This window comes from Molothrus ater, chromosome Z, assembly GCF_012460135.2.
Source record: "Molothrus ater isolate BHLD 08-10-18 breed brown headed cowbird chromosome Z, BPBGC_Mater_1.1, whole genome shotgun sequence".
NCBI classification, from domain to species: Eukaryota; Metazoa; Chordata; class Aves; order Passeriformes; family Icteridae; genus Molothrus; species Molothrus ater.
This window is the reverse complement of record NC_050511.2, coordinates 10807831-10821894: the sequence shown is the minus strand read 5'-3', so window position 1 is coordinate 10821894 and position 14064 is coordinate 10807831. Positions and strand designations below refer to the sequence as shown.

Here is a 14064-nt window from a genome sequence, read left to right as displayed (position 1 = left end):
AGTGATTCCTGACAGGTACAGAAATTACTGCCATACATTATTTGTATATAGTTGGATGATCTGTCAATAAGGTAACTTCCTTCCCTGTTATTCCATGTGCCTTCTCACTTTTTGTGTTTCAGCAGCTTTTGATACTGGCTCTCAGGATTCTTCTGGACAAAATGTCCAGCTCACAGCTGGATAAACACATCCTGTGATGTGTGAGCAGCTGGCTCATGGGTGGGCCACAAAGGTTACAGTGACTGGGGTGACATCAGGCTGGTGATCTGTCACCAGTGGGGTTCCACAGGGCTCCATTCTCTGCCCTGTGGAACCCTTTATAAACCTTTATAAACCCTTCAACACCTTTATAAATTATTTGGAAACAGGACTGGATCGGATGCAAAGCAAGTTCACAGAAGATACAAAACTGGGAGGAGCTGTTGACTCCCTTGAGGGCAGAGAGGCCCTGGACAAATGAGAGGGCTGGGCAATCACCAACTGCATGAAGCTCAACAAAGGGAAGTGCTGGACTCTGCACCTGGGCCAGGACAGCCCTGGATGAACAGACAGACTGGGGAAGGAGATGCTGGGGAAGCACTGCCAAGGAAAGCAAAGCCATGGAAAGGGACCTGGGGCTCCTGGTCAGTGGTGAGCTGAACACGAGCCAGCAGTGCCCTGGCAGCCAGGAGGGCCAACCCTGTCCTGGGGGCATCAGGCCCAGCATCACCAGCCAGGCAAGGGAGGGGATTGTCCTGCTCTGCTCTGGGCTGGGGCAGCCTCACCTCGAGTGCTGGGGGCAGCTTTGGGTGCCACAGGGTAAGAAAGACATGAAACTATTAGAGTGTCCAAAGGAGGGCAGTGAGGATGGTGAAGGGTCTGGATAGAAAACCATGCAAGGAGTGGCCAAGATCACTTGCTTTGTTCAGTCTGGACAAGAGGAGACTGAGGGGAGACCTCACTGCAGCTACAACTCCCTCATGAGGGAAGAGGAGGGGCAGGCACTGAACTCAGCTCTGGGGTGACAGTGACCCGAACTGAGGGAATGGCCTGAAGTTGTGGCAGGGGAGGTTTAGGCCAGATTTTAGGAAAAGAGTCTTCATCCAAAGGGTGGCTGGGCACTGCAACAGGCTCCCCAGAGAAGTGGTCACAGCAGCAAGCCTGAGAGAGCTCAAGAAGCATTTGGCAATGCTCTCAGGTGTCATTTCTGGGGATGGTCCTGTGGAAGGCCAGGAGTTGAACTTGGATTCTTGTGGATCCCTTTCAACTCAGCATATTCAGTGATTCTGTAAAACTAAATTTGCTGTGAAGTAAAGCAGAGTTGGAGACATACCTTACCAAATACTCCACAGGAAATGCCCATGAAAACTTTCCTAGGGATATACAGAGTGAAAAGCAAATTGCAAATTACTTGAACGTCTCTTACCTAATGCTGGCAATCAGAGCAGGCTCTGCCAAACTGGAGAGGTGGGTTTCAGCCTTCTCCTGGAATGAATTATTTAAGAGCTTCTTTCCTGCTTGACAAGTGTTCCCACCATCAATCTATGACAGCCAAGCTGCATTATCCTGCCTTAGGAGACATGCACAGTACTTTGGGGGGAGCTTATGCTACCAAGGATGGTAAGCAGTGACCAAAGCCACTGTTCAGAGGAATTCTGGTTGAACCAAGGGAGAGAATGCGCTGCTTGTGCCAGGCCAGTGCTATAGATGAAGTATTGCACTTGTAACCAAGAAATAGCAGTATGTTTATCAATGTAAAACAGTGATCTAATGAAGCTTAATCGTAAATGCAACAGTGTTTTAACAAGATTCAGTGTCAAGGTACACTTGATTTTCACTGTATAAAAACAGGATCAGGCAAAATTGTTGTAGGGAGACCCTACTGCCATTGAGTCATGAGGTTCAGGGAGAAGTCCCAGGCATTCAACACTCCTTTCTGAGGGGAATCTAGGTGCAGCTGGATTCAGGCTTAGTCCCAGACTCAGTCAACAGCTTCCGTCTAAAGGATTACATGTGCACAATTCACCCAATATTTCAAAGTTTAGCATGCTGTTAATCACTTGCTGAGAATTGGTTGTGGCAAGGATTCTCCCAGCCTCAAGGATTAACCCTGAGCAGAGTCCTTACTCAAGGAGACATGCTGGCACTGCCATAAAGGAGAGCCCATCAGGGCCTCTGCTGTCAACTACTAAGGAATAAGACAATTGACTCACAGTAATATTTGCATACCAGATGTTTCTTGGGTTGGCACGTGCTAAACTAGCCCTCAGCTTCTGAGGAAGATTTATGACTTAACTCCTGGAGTGCTGTCTGTAGCCAGATGCAGCCATCAGGAGCACTGCTGAAGGCTGCTGCTCGGGCAGGGAAAGGGCTGCGGGAGCACAGCCTCAGAGCCAGCTTTATTTCTGTGCACAGCCACAGCTCAACTGTGCTGACCTGATCTGGAGGCAGACACCTCAGTCCTGTCAGCACCCTGCACGGCTCTGTGCTGTGCCTAACCCTGCCTTGGGGCAGTAGTTCTAGAAAAACGTGCACACACTACAATGCCATTGTTCTGCTGCTATTTAAGAGCACAATCTCAGCAAATGAGGTTACGGTAGAGGGACAGCCTCTCCAAAACTGACACCTGCTGTGCCATAGAAAGCTGCTTTACAGCTCCAGCTTCTCACTACACAACCTGGGCAGTCTGGTGTGCCCAGGGATCCCCACAAAAGGAAAGGAGAGCTCTCTGCAAATCAACAAATACACCAGTGGAAAGGCAATATGAAGCACAATTTCTAGAGAGAAACAGAGCTAGTGGCTCCTTTACTCTGGCTACTGGCACCTACACCGGGTTTGCTTCACCAGTTGATGAAGTCCTGCTGCCCCAGGGGTAGATGACATCTGCTTCCACTGCAGTGACTGCATGGGCAACAGCCACTTCTCAGCAAAGAGCAGGTGCAAAATACAGAAAATAACAACCCTTACAAAAGTAACTCTGAAAGCAGCAAGGCAGGGAAAAATCAATTTCCCCCTCTTCCCCCCACAGCAGTTAGATGGAACCTTTAATCACCATGAATGAGAGTAGGATGAAATAGATTTTGCAGAAAATTGCAGGGGTTAGAGTCTGCTGGGTCTGAATTCACTAAGAGTTCAAATACTGATTAGATGTGACCATCACCCCTGAGTAAAATAGGTGAGAAAACGCAGGATGAAATGCTTCTGCCCAGACAATAATGGAAATGGCAAGACATGGAGGCTTTCAAATGGTGAGCAAGCTCAAACCTGTCCTCAGACTTGTCTCATCTTTGCTTAGGCAGTAGCAATAGCTTTTTTTTCTTTTTAAATGAACTGTTAATCAACCACCTTTTAAAACTGTTCAAGTTAGTTAAGATTATTAAAATTTAAAAAATGCAAAAAAACCTCAGACCAAGATTTTATTTTTTGTCAGTGACAGACATTTGCTTCTTGTTAGCCAGATGTAGAGGAAAACCCCAAACCAAACCCAGAATCAATAGATGAGAGCCCTCAACAGTAAGATGGGAAGAGCTGCTAATTAAGTGATACCTTGGACTAGAGGCTTGGGAAGGAAGCCTGGATGGGACTGTACCTAATTAAGTGAAAAGCAGCATTTGTCTTAAAGAAATAATCACTACCTTAGTACATTCTTGATTCTGTGTGAGAGATGCCCTTACTGTAACGACAGCTCAGAGATATGAACAGAAACACCCTTTGTTCCTAGTACTACCTGCTGCTTTGGCCCTAATGTGCCCTGCTTTTTCCAGACAGTGTTATCCCCTTTCTACAGCTCTGAGGACTTTACCTGCAGAGCCAGCACATTTCAGAGACTGCCTTTGGAAAGGGGCACAGTAGCCTTTGGCTAGCAGCCCTGTGCTCTGTGGCACAGGGCCCCACTGTGGAGTCAGGAATGCCTGACTTCAGGAGCTGAGACACTGCCAGAGGTAACAACCACTGTGGAAGCAGGAGGCCTCTGTTCCTGTCTCCATTCATGTGACTGGGAGCTCTGGAGAGCCAATATATTCACAGCTGGTAAGAGACCATGAGACAGGATAGCAAGGTATCACCTTCTTTGCTCATGGAGACACTCCAGAAGCTGCTGCTGCAGCACATGGTTACTATGTGGGTTCTTAAGCCTGAGATCTATTGTTAAACGGACATGAAAAATATGTTATCAAAATGTATGTTATTCTTAACAGGGCAGATAGAATGCCAGAGATACCCCTGATTAGTGTTTCCCTTGCAGTCACAGAAAGTCATTTCATCTTGCTTCATATGTCACTGGTTAAAAGCCAGGAAACTTTACTTCAACGTTTTTGAAAAACTTGATTTTTTTTATACAAAGAGAGGCATTTTTGACTGAAGAAAGATCCCCATTAAAATGAGCAAGAGGTCCAAATGTGAAATATACTTCAAATCTGGCTCAGAACAAAAACTCTGGTTAACTAAATTAGGAAAACTACAAATTCTTTATATGCCAGGTAGAGCAGATGGTGTTAAAATTCTTCTTCAGCTTGTCTGGAACGAGAGGATTTCAGCTGCAGCAGCCTCTCCACAGTGTCTGCAATGGTTCTTTCCCCATGCACCTTGTTGTCACGGGTGCGGATGTTCACTGTTCCACTTGCCTTCTCCTTTTCACCAACAACTACAAACAACCAAGAGGCAAAGCAATTAAGTGACTCTTCGCCATTCTTTCAGTTACTTGGAGGGTAGAGTTTCTCTGTCAAAGGCTCCTTCTACTCTTAATGGATCCCAGATGGTTTTAAGGCCAATGCTAGACCCCCAATTCACACAACAGGACTACCATGCTGCTTCAAATCATGTACTTCAGCATGAGTTTCTAATTTTTCCTGCATCACTCTCTCTGAAAGAGGCTTCTCTTATGCATGCATGCCTAGTTCAGAAGTGTACCACAGCTGAATGCAATGGAAACAATACTTCTTTTGCTGAAGTAGAAGCAAGAGCATAAATTATTGGGAGGATGGAAAATTACTTAAAATCTGACTGATGAAGGACAAGAGACTTCCCATCTATCCCCATACTGCTGACCAGAAGACAGCAAAAAGTATCAATAATGCCTTGGGTCACAGTGATCTCCCTTCAGGGACAGCTCTCCAAACAAGGAATGCCTATGATGTCAGCAGGAGAGGTTCTCTGCAGGGGAAACTCTCAGGAACAAACTGACCTAGAACACTGATTACGACTCTCTGCCTCGTTCACAAAATGATCAAACCCTGTAACAAAACGGTCAGCCAGTACAAGGTAACTAATACATTACCCAGAATAAAGTTATACTGCGCAAGCTGAGCGTTTCTGATCTTCTTGTTCAGTGTGCACCCAGGATCTACATCAACATCTGCCATAAATCCAGCATCATGGAAGTGCTGCCTGACCTAAGGAAAAAATAGCAGAACTGTCACTGCTGGATATTCATGACCATGAACTATTCATGACTTGTAGATTTAAACCATTTCAGATTATCTGAACCATGAAACAAAAGCACTGTCATGGGTTCAGGCTTCTGAGATGAGTCCACTTCAAAAAATTAAAACACATCAGCTATCATGCAACTATACACACAATAAATAAGTAAGCAGTGATGTGAACATCTAATGTTTGGGCTGAGTAGTGATTTGAGTTTGATACTGTAAAAGGCAACAGGATGATGTAGCTTACTGATTAGAAGAGATTTTTTAAAAAAAATTTTGCAAACTATTTTATTTGTATATAATGTGCTTGAAAGAACGACAGGCAGAGGCGTTGCTGGATGCTAAGTCTGCAAAGACATCATCTTTCTTACTGCTCTGCAAGAGGCACATGGCCATGGGGCACTAGAACCTGAAGGCACTAGAACCTAAGACAGATCTGAGCAAGAGAAAAACTAAGTTTTCCAAAAATGAAAGTCTCACAAAGATCAACATTTATTATTCACATATCCAAAATCTAACTCAGGTTATCTTTAAGAGATCTACAACTTCAGCAGCTAATTGTCACTGTGATATAAAAAATGACTCAATGTAATATGCAAAGACTTGGAATACGTCTCTGAAATAAATACTATTAATCATTAAGAACTAAGGATTTCAGATCAATACAATATACTGAAATCAAAGGCCTGAAACCATATACATCACCTTTTGAGCATACTCATCACATGCTGGTCCCACTGGTACCACCATTACTTGCTGTGGGGACAGCCAGAGTGGCCTTCAATAAACAAACAAACAAGTTTAGATAGCTCTCATTGTTTTTTACAGTACAAAAAATACTATTTACAAAGAGGAATAAAATCTACACAAGAGACTCTTAAAGCCAGCTGCACAGATTAGGTTCAGAGGTGATGAGAGCCCTATATTCATTACAATTATTTCCCCAAAAGAACTGAGTATCTAAAAGGATTGCAGCGTGGGCACGAGCACTTGCTGACTGGACGACTGCTGTTGTGTTTTATGACAGATAACAAAGCCTAACAGATTGAGCTCATTACTAAGCACAGGAAAACCTTTGAGTCTTGTCAGAATCAGAGGGGACACTCCCACTGGGTATTAACACAGGTAGAGCATATCACCTACATAAATGACTCTTTACAAGATGGTCCTGCTGCAAAAGCAGCTGGAATGCATATGCTGTGGGCAGACTAGCTCTATGCTGCACCTGCACTGGCAGTGTCAGGTAGAATCTACCATATTGAATAATTTCACATCGAAGGAAGGTGGTTCAGAAGAAATTGCCCTGTGGTATTCCTAGGCATGTTGCCCTAGCAAGCAAGTGCAACAAACAGACCCTCTTGACTCTCCAGTACTTGGGGCTAATTCCTCTCCTACGTGAAGAGTTTGTTTGAGCTGGTAAGCAACCTTACCATTTGCCTCCATAGTTCTCAGTTAGAATGGCAATCATTCTCTCCACAGATCCCAAGATAGCCCGGTGAATGATAACTGGTCTTGTCTTGTCATTGCCATCATGGCTGTAAAGAAATGCTTTTGTAAGGCTTTTTGTCTTGATGCAACCTTATCCCTGTAAGTGTCACTGAAGTTAGATTACACAGAAACTAAAGCCACCAGCCTTTGTGCTTACCTGACAAAGGTGAGGTTAAATCTGACTGGCAACTGGAAGTCAAGCTGAATTGTAGCACATTGGTGGTAGCGGCCAATGGCATCCTTAATCTGAATGTCAATCTGAAGAAAAAAAAGACATAAATTTTACAGTTAAGAGACAAGCATTCCCCTCTGAAAGCAAATTCATTGTTTTGAGATGGAAAGTTTCACTCAATGCAGAGAAATTCTATGCAGTTTAAACAGCATTCATTTTTGCAGGTTCTGATGCAAAAAATGTTAGAGCTAAAACAGGGTGAGTAACTAGAGAGATAATATATCAGGTGGGAACTACATTTAATGTCTCAGACATTTTGTGAGTCTGAAAGTCTGGAACTTTCATGGGCCTTTTCATTCAGTGAGTACAGCAGAACATAAATGCAGAACTGAACATGTCTCCCCACAAATGAGACTTCTTCAGCCTCAAAGTGGCAAATTTGCACTTCTTTATTATACGGTATTTGAGGACTTTGCAGCTTGTGTTACAAATTCAGGGCATGAACAAGAGACAAGAATCTGTTAAATAGTCCACTTACCAGCAGGGACTCTTATCAATCAGTGACACTTGTTCTGACCTACGAGTCAAGCCTGTTCTTTCTTTTGTATCTAACACTTAAATTCTGAGTACACTTATGACACAACTTAGACAGAGAAGACTTACAGAAAAGAGTAGACTTATAGTGTCCTGACATTATTTATTTATTACATTGCTCACTTACTCATCATTTTACCAGTATATATCAGGCTATATATTAAGGCAGTATGCCTTATTTTAATTTGTGTAATAAACAAACAGATCAGTATTTTAACAACTCAAGATCTAAATGTCCTTCAATTTCGCATCTAGAATTCAATTTATCAGAATTCAGCTAGTCATCAAAGAGCTTCTAATCAAAATACATTACTTACAACCTAATTTAATTTCAAATCCAGACTGTATGAAGAGCAAGCGTAAGATTTATTAATGTTAACAGAAGTTCCTGTGTATTTGTCTTCCTTCAGTCAAATACAGAAATTAATAAATATGAGCTGCTGTAACACATTTTACCTAAAAAATGACACAAACCAAAAGTGATTCAACTGGCATAGAAATACAGAAATCAGAACCAGCTTACTAGATGAGAACACAAATATAAATATAGTGAAGGCATATTAGGGAAAGATTTAAAAGTCATTTCATAATACTCTGTGTCCTTAGGAGCAAGGATAACAACGAAGTTTCTAAAAAGCCCTATTTAATCTGTCTAAACTGAGGAGACTGTTCTTAAGAAACTCAACAAACTCACATGATCACTGCATGGGGATTTTTAAACTAACAAAAACCACCAGTAACTCAGTGCAACTTCAAAACTGTGCAGTTAAAGGAATAAAAATGTTTAACCAGAAAGTTTACTTTTGATTTTCTCCTGACTCAGGATTCACTCACTGCTGAAAGGATTATTTGCAATGCAGAAGTTGCTCTGCTAAAACAGGTCATACAGTGCCACCTTGTGTTTATGCCATCCACCTGTCAGCTGTTTAAGCACCAGATAAATAGTTTATTCATGTTTAATTAACTAAATGGGTGTTAAACCAGTTAAAACTATGTGAAAACCAGAATCATAGAAGATTATTTCTCTCTCAAGTATGTTAGAGTTTATGTATCTGGAAAAACAGCGAATTTCAGTCAGACAGCATCTTAAAATGGGCTAACATAAATAAAATCTGCCTTCTTCCTCATCCCAGCCTTTTGCCTTATCCAAACAGAATTAAAAACCAAATCCAGGGAGGGGTTAGCAACACACTAACCTTAGGTCCATAGAAAGCTCCATCACCAGGGTTTAACTCCCATTTCTCACCAAAGGCATTGAGGCTGTTTTCAAGTTGCTGGAGATAAAGGACACACACACTCAGCGTTTCTTTACATATTACAGTTTCAGGTCAGCCTGCTACTACTGACCCTACCAAATTCTCACTACTTCTCAGTAACTGCCAAAACACATTTATTTTCTGAAAAAGGTAAGTTTTGGAAGAGCACCAGCAAAAAAAAAAACTAAAAAAAAAGTCTGAATTTTAACACACAAAATTAATGTACTCATATTGGAAGAGGCCAAACAAGCATTAGCTAAGATATAAGAACTTTTTATACTAAATTCAAAGTCTGTAGGTAATGTTGAGATGAAATCTGCCCTGGTACACCAAATGTCTATTCTTGCCCTATCTTCTCCCCAGTACTGCAGCTGCAGTGGTCAACCCCATCCCTTTCAGCCTCACTTTTGGGAGATGGCTCTAAGTTTTATTACAGGGGCTGCCAGAACTGATTCTCTTCCTCCTTTTTTAATTATCAAAAAAAGACAAGGAGAAAGAGTTCATTTGATGCTTACATGGACACTGTCTCTGTAATGAGAGCAAAATATTTACAGCAGGCAGACTGAACTGAAGGCAATTATCAAAGTTATTTTGCTCATGCCCAGCCCAGCTTCACTCTACCTCCCAGAAGGCTGTAAGGTCATACAGAAGATGTAGCTTTACATCACAGAAAAGAATAAGACTACTGTTTTACCTTTTCAGCTTGATTCCACACTTCAATATCTCCCAGGTACTTTTCAGGACGGGTGGAGAGATTCAGTTTAAATGAAAATCCAAAGACATCATACACGGTACGCAAGAACTCCAGACAGCTCTTTATCTCATCTTCAATCTTAATGATAACAGAAATCGTGTCTCAAGTACGGAAATTTCAGTTTACCTGATTTTACTACCCAGTTTCACTTAGCAATAGCCCCCACCTGCTCCATAGCACAGAAGATGTGAGCATCGTCCTGCTGGAACCGGCGTACTCGGGTGAGTCCTGTGAGAGCTCCCGACAGCTCGTTGCGATGCAGGACACCAAAATCCGCCAACCGCAACGGCAGCTCACGCCACGACCTCGGGCGATGGTCAAACATAAGGCTGAAGGAAAAGTTTATTACTTGAAGCTCATTCAGAACCAAAATTCTGCAAAGAACAGTCAGGGAGAAGCAGCCAGTGATGAAGCACATGCCTGTAAGGCCATTGGGGTAATCTGGACAGAGACATCAGTCTTATCTAGATTTGTCAGGGAAACATTCTCCTTCAACAGCTGGTAGGCCTTCCCCTCTTCACAGAAAGGAGATAAAACAGCTCCTAAAACTGAGCTTTAAAAGCTGAATGCCTGAACTGCCACAAAACTGACAATGCCCCAGTAATGATGGGGTCACTCTAATGATGGTAAGATGACAAGACATTTCTCAGTGTCTCAAGTGAAGAAAGCATGTACACAGCAAGACATATATCATTCCTGACAGAATGGGTAACTGAAGGTAGCCATCCTTATCATTACACAGGCAAAGGAAGCACAATGGGTTTCACTTGGGTTTTTTTTCAATCAGCACAATCTCTGGTAAACTGAATTTGCTATGTACTTACCAGTGTCCTGGACAGTTCATAGGCTTCAGAGCAAAGATTTCTTTCTCCACTTCAAAGGAAAACATATTGTCACTGTAATGCTGCCAGTGCCCTGAAGTCATCCACAGTTTGCTGTTGAAAACATTTGGAGTGACAACCTCCTGGAATCCACGTTTTCGATACTCACTCTAGAATAGGCACAGTATATAAAAAAATAATAAAGAAAACAAAGGTAAGTACAGGCTTCAATCTCCAGCCAAAAAAAATATAAAACTGATGCCATATGAAAGTCCCATTACTTAGGAAGGGAACGGGGGAAGAAAGAATCAACTTGAAGCTGGACATGCCAGGATACATCCCTTCCAACACCCTTCCCCCAAACAATTTCTCTAGTAGAAAGTAAGCAAGAAGAACAAGTTTCCTCCCTGCAAGCAATGCAGCAGTCTCTAATTACTCCATGACCCTAGATATATTTAATTGCAGCCCAAATATACAGTAATAACACAGACTTCAAATCTTAGAGCAGGAAGATCAGAATTCTTTTCGTACATATATTTTCAAAACAAGTAAGTCTTCAAGGTCAAATTAAGTATGTTTATTAAAACAAATCAATATGCATATGGAAGAGCAGCAGTGTGAGCTTAGCTCAGTAGAGCTAATAGTAGTTTTAGATGTCAAAGAATTCCTATGACAAAGAACCTTTACCACAGCTTTAACTGCAGGTAAAAAGTACTGATAAAACATCACAGAGATTGTGACACAACCAATTCAAAGAAACAAGGTTACTTTAGTTCCATGGCTTACACAATTAAAAGATAACTTGAAATAAAGGGCTATTGATACTGTTAAACATAGCATGCTGCTATGTATTTTTTTTAAATCATGCAATTTCTCCTACAAGATTTCCAAAAGATGTTACTTACCCGTATAAATTCAATTAATGTGTTATAAATGTAAGCTCCTTTTGGCAAGAAAAAACAGCTACCAGGGCTGAGCTCATGGAAGAAAAACAGTTCTTGGTCCTGCAGGAAAATAATACTTTAAGAAGTTAGTATTTGCACCCTACCTTTTTCACTTAACATTCACACATGGATTGCTTCTGACTGGTCATCACTAACAGAGTTTCAAAAAGAAAAACACGGGGAAAAAAGCAATATCCAATACACCAGATGCATTTTCACTAGTATTCTTATGTCTGTCAGCAGTTATAAGGGAAGGAAATTTTTCAGTTTCCTGTTTCACTCATTACTGATGTGCCAAATCTTTACACTTAACTCCCAACTGTGCCCTCACAGTTCCCTCTGCATGTTTACTTGTCAATGTTTAATTCTGCTTCTGCAGCTCTCTAATTATCTGCACACAAACTGAAGGTGTGAACTACAGCTGGTTAATGTTGTTACAAACTGTGCACACACCTGAGATCTGCATATGAGGAGCTCTTCAGAATTTTGTCATAAAGTACTAGCAACAGACATTTTAACCCTGTTCAGAACTATCAGTTAACTGACAGGGGTTTCCATCTCAAAAAAGAAACCCAAGAACCAGCTAACCAAAAAACGCAGCTCTATACTGCCAATTCTGAAATCATGCAGAAGGAAAGAACTGCATGAACAGGCTGCAGCAAATTGTGTAGGAATGAGCAGTGCCTGTGGACTGGAGCATTCATGGGTTGCAGACTGAAGTCTTTATATTCTGTTCTGATCAATGTGTGCAATAAGGATGTCACTGTGTTGAAAGAATAAAGAAGTTATTTATTTTAGGACTTTGATGCTCCTGAGAAAAGCAGGTGACTTCATAACCCAACTGAATATAAAATTGTGTCACACCTTGGCTGTGGCAGCCAGTATAGGCTATCTTTAAGATGCTTTCAATTAAGGGCATATATCCACACAGTGCTTTTGGAATACATTACTAGAAAAGCTGTCTCACCCGCCCAATTTTTCTGTGATCTCTGCTTTTAGCCTCCTCCTGGAATTTCTCCCACTCCTTCAGCATTTTTGTATCTGGGAATGAAATTCCGTAGATCCTCTGGAGGGATTCCATATCAGCCTTGCCTTCCCAATAGGTAGAAGAATTCTGAACAAAAAAAGAAATTAAACATTGAAGAAAGGGAGAAGCCTCCACATTTTACTACTTCTGCCTGCTATGAAAAGGCATACAATTATTAATAAATGATTACTGTGGAACAACTAAGTAATAAGGAGAGTTTTAATGTGAAATTCAGAGCACTGATCAGAAACATCCTTAAAGGTAAATACAGTAAGTAAAAATGGTTTCAGGCTCTTGTCTTTTTTAAAAGCCCATCTGCTTTGTAGCTATCCTATTCCAACTGTTTATTCACAAATAGGTATAATCATCAGCTAAGCAGAAACTATAAATTCTAATTGACACAGTTCAGCCAAACTTTAAACCAAACTCACCCTCCTGTACTGGAAGTGCAAGCCCATGACACCTAATTGGGCTTCACACCATGTGAATATCATTCTAGCATACAACCCTTTCACAATCTGTAACACCAAGTTTTTGGCCAGGTTACACAGTAACCTGGAATTCCCTAGCCAGGAATGTACAGTTTCACAGTATATTCCTGGCTAAGCCTAAAGGGAGCAATGCATCTGAAGCGTTGCAGTGAAAATATTTGTATAGGACAGTTCCAGCACTTACCTTATGAATTTTTATGGTCTTTATCTTGCCAGTATGTCTGACATGAGGCCCTCTGCATAAATCTATCAGGGGACCACACCTAAGAAAAGGAAAGCATTTATTTGGTATATTTAATCCTAGAGCCATAAACCCAGTACTATTACAATCCATGCATAATTACCTGTATACTGTAGTAGTTGGGGTATTGACCTTCTCGTTCAGGATGCGACACTTGAATTTATTATACTGAGAAGAAAAGCAGCACACATACTTGTTAATTCCTTGTTTCAAAAAGAGAAGTGGACAACAGTTTAAATTATTTGCAAACCTGATGCTGTGTTTCATCAGGCCTGTAAAAGAGACAGACAGGAGTACAGACAGTAGTGGAACAAGGTGCCCAGAAAGCAGGGTGTGCAAATCATTCCTTGGAGTTTTGAAGGCCCAACTGGACAAGCCCAGGAAACCTGGCCTCAGTGTCCCCATGTCTGATCCCATGTCCTGTGCATGAGACTGGACATCTATGGAATTACCTTCCAACCTAAGTGATGCTATGATTTTCCTGATGTCCTAACAGTGAAAACTCATTAACGTCTACCTCAGGAATGCCGAAAAATTATTTCCAGCTAGATATGAGAGAGAAAGGATCAGGTTTTAGAGTTGCCTGCACTCTTTTAGAAGTCCTTATTCTAAAAATGTTTTATAAAGCTTTCTGAACGCAGCAGCAACATATGCAGTCACAGTATCACTACAGACAAGTTAACACAACTAACTGCGTACATGATGTGTCACAAATTTACATTTCTGGGAAGTAAATAAAGAATGTGGCTTCACAGAATTTAGTTAGATCACCTTGGGGAAGTTTTAGAAAATCAGAACGCCTTCTTCCAAGAACCTAAAATTACTTTTTCTTTTTTTTTGTTAAGTATCAAAAATGAGTTTCTAAGAACAT

The 14064-nt window shown here is 41.4% G+C and overlaps 1 protein-coding gene across 2 annotated transcripts in view; it reads right to left on the bottom strand.

Annotated features, from left to right (window-relative positions):
- Positions 1-3382: 3382 nt before the first annotated feature.
- TARS1 (threonyl-tRNA synthetase 1) overlaps positions 3383-14064 on the bottom strand; it is a 28596-nt gene continuing 17914 nt past the window's right edge. For both annotated transcript variants that reach the window (XM_054517892.1, XM_036403285.2), the window contains exons 7-19: positions 13297-13361; positions 13137-13215; positions 12402-12548; positions 11396-11494; positions 10494-10660; positions 9836-9998; positions 9610-9747; positions 8856-8933; positions 7051-7151; positions 6836-6940; positions 6111-6183; positions 5255-5369; positions 3383-4621 (exon numbers count right to left, since the gene is read on the bottom strand). In XM_054517892.1, the coding sequence (XP_054373867.1) occupies positions 4473-4621; positions 5255-5369; positions 6111-6183; positions 6836-6940; positions 7051-7151; positions 8856-8933; positions 9610-9747; positions 9836-9998; positions 10494-10660; positions 11396-11494; positions 12402-12548; positions 13137-13215; positions 13297-13361 (1479 nt within the window). In that variant the 3' untranslated portion in view covers positions 3383-4472. The remainder of the gene's footprint in view (positions 4622-5254; positions 5370-6110; positions 6184-6835; positions 6941-7050; positions 7152-8855; positions 8934-9609; positions 9748-9835; positions 9999-10493; positions 10661-11395; positions 11495-12401; positions 12549-13136; positions 13216-13296; positions 13362-14064) is intronic.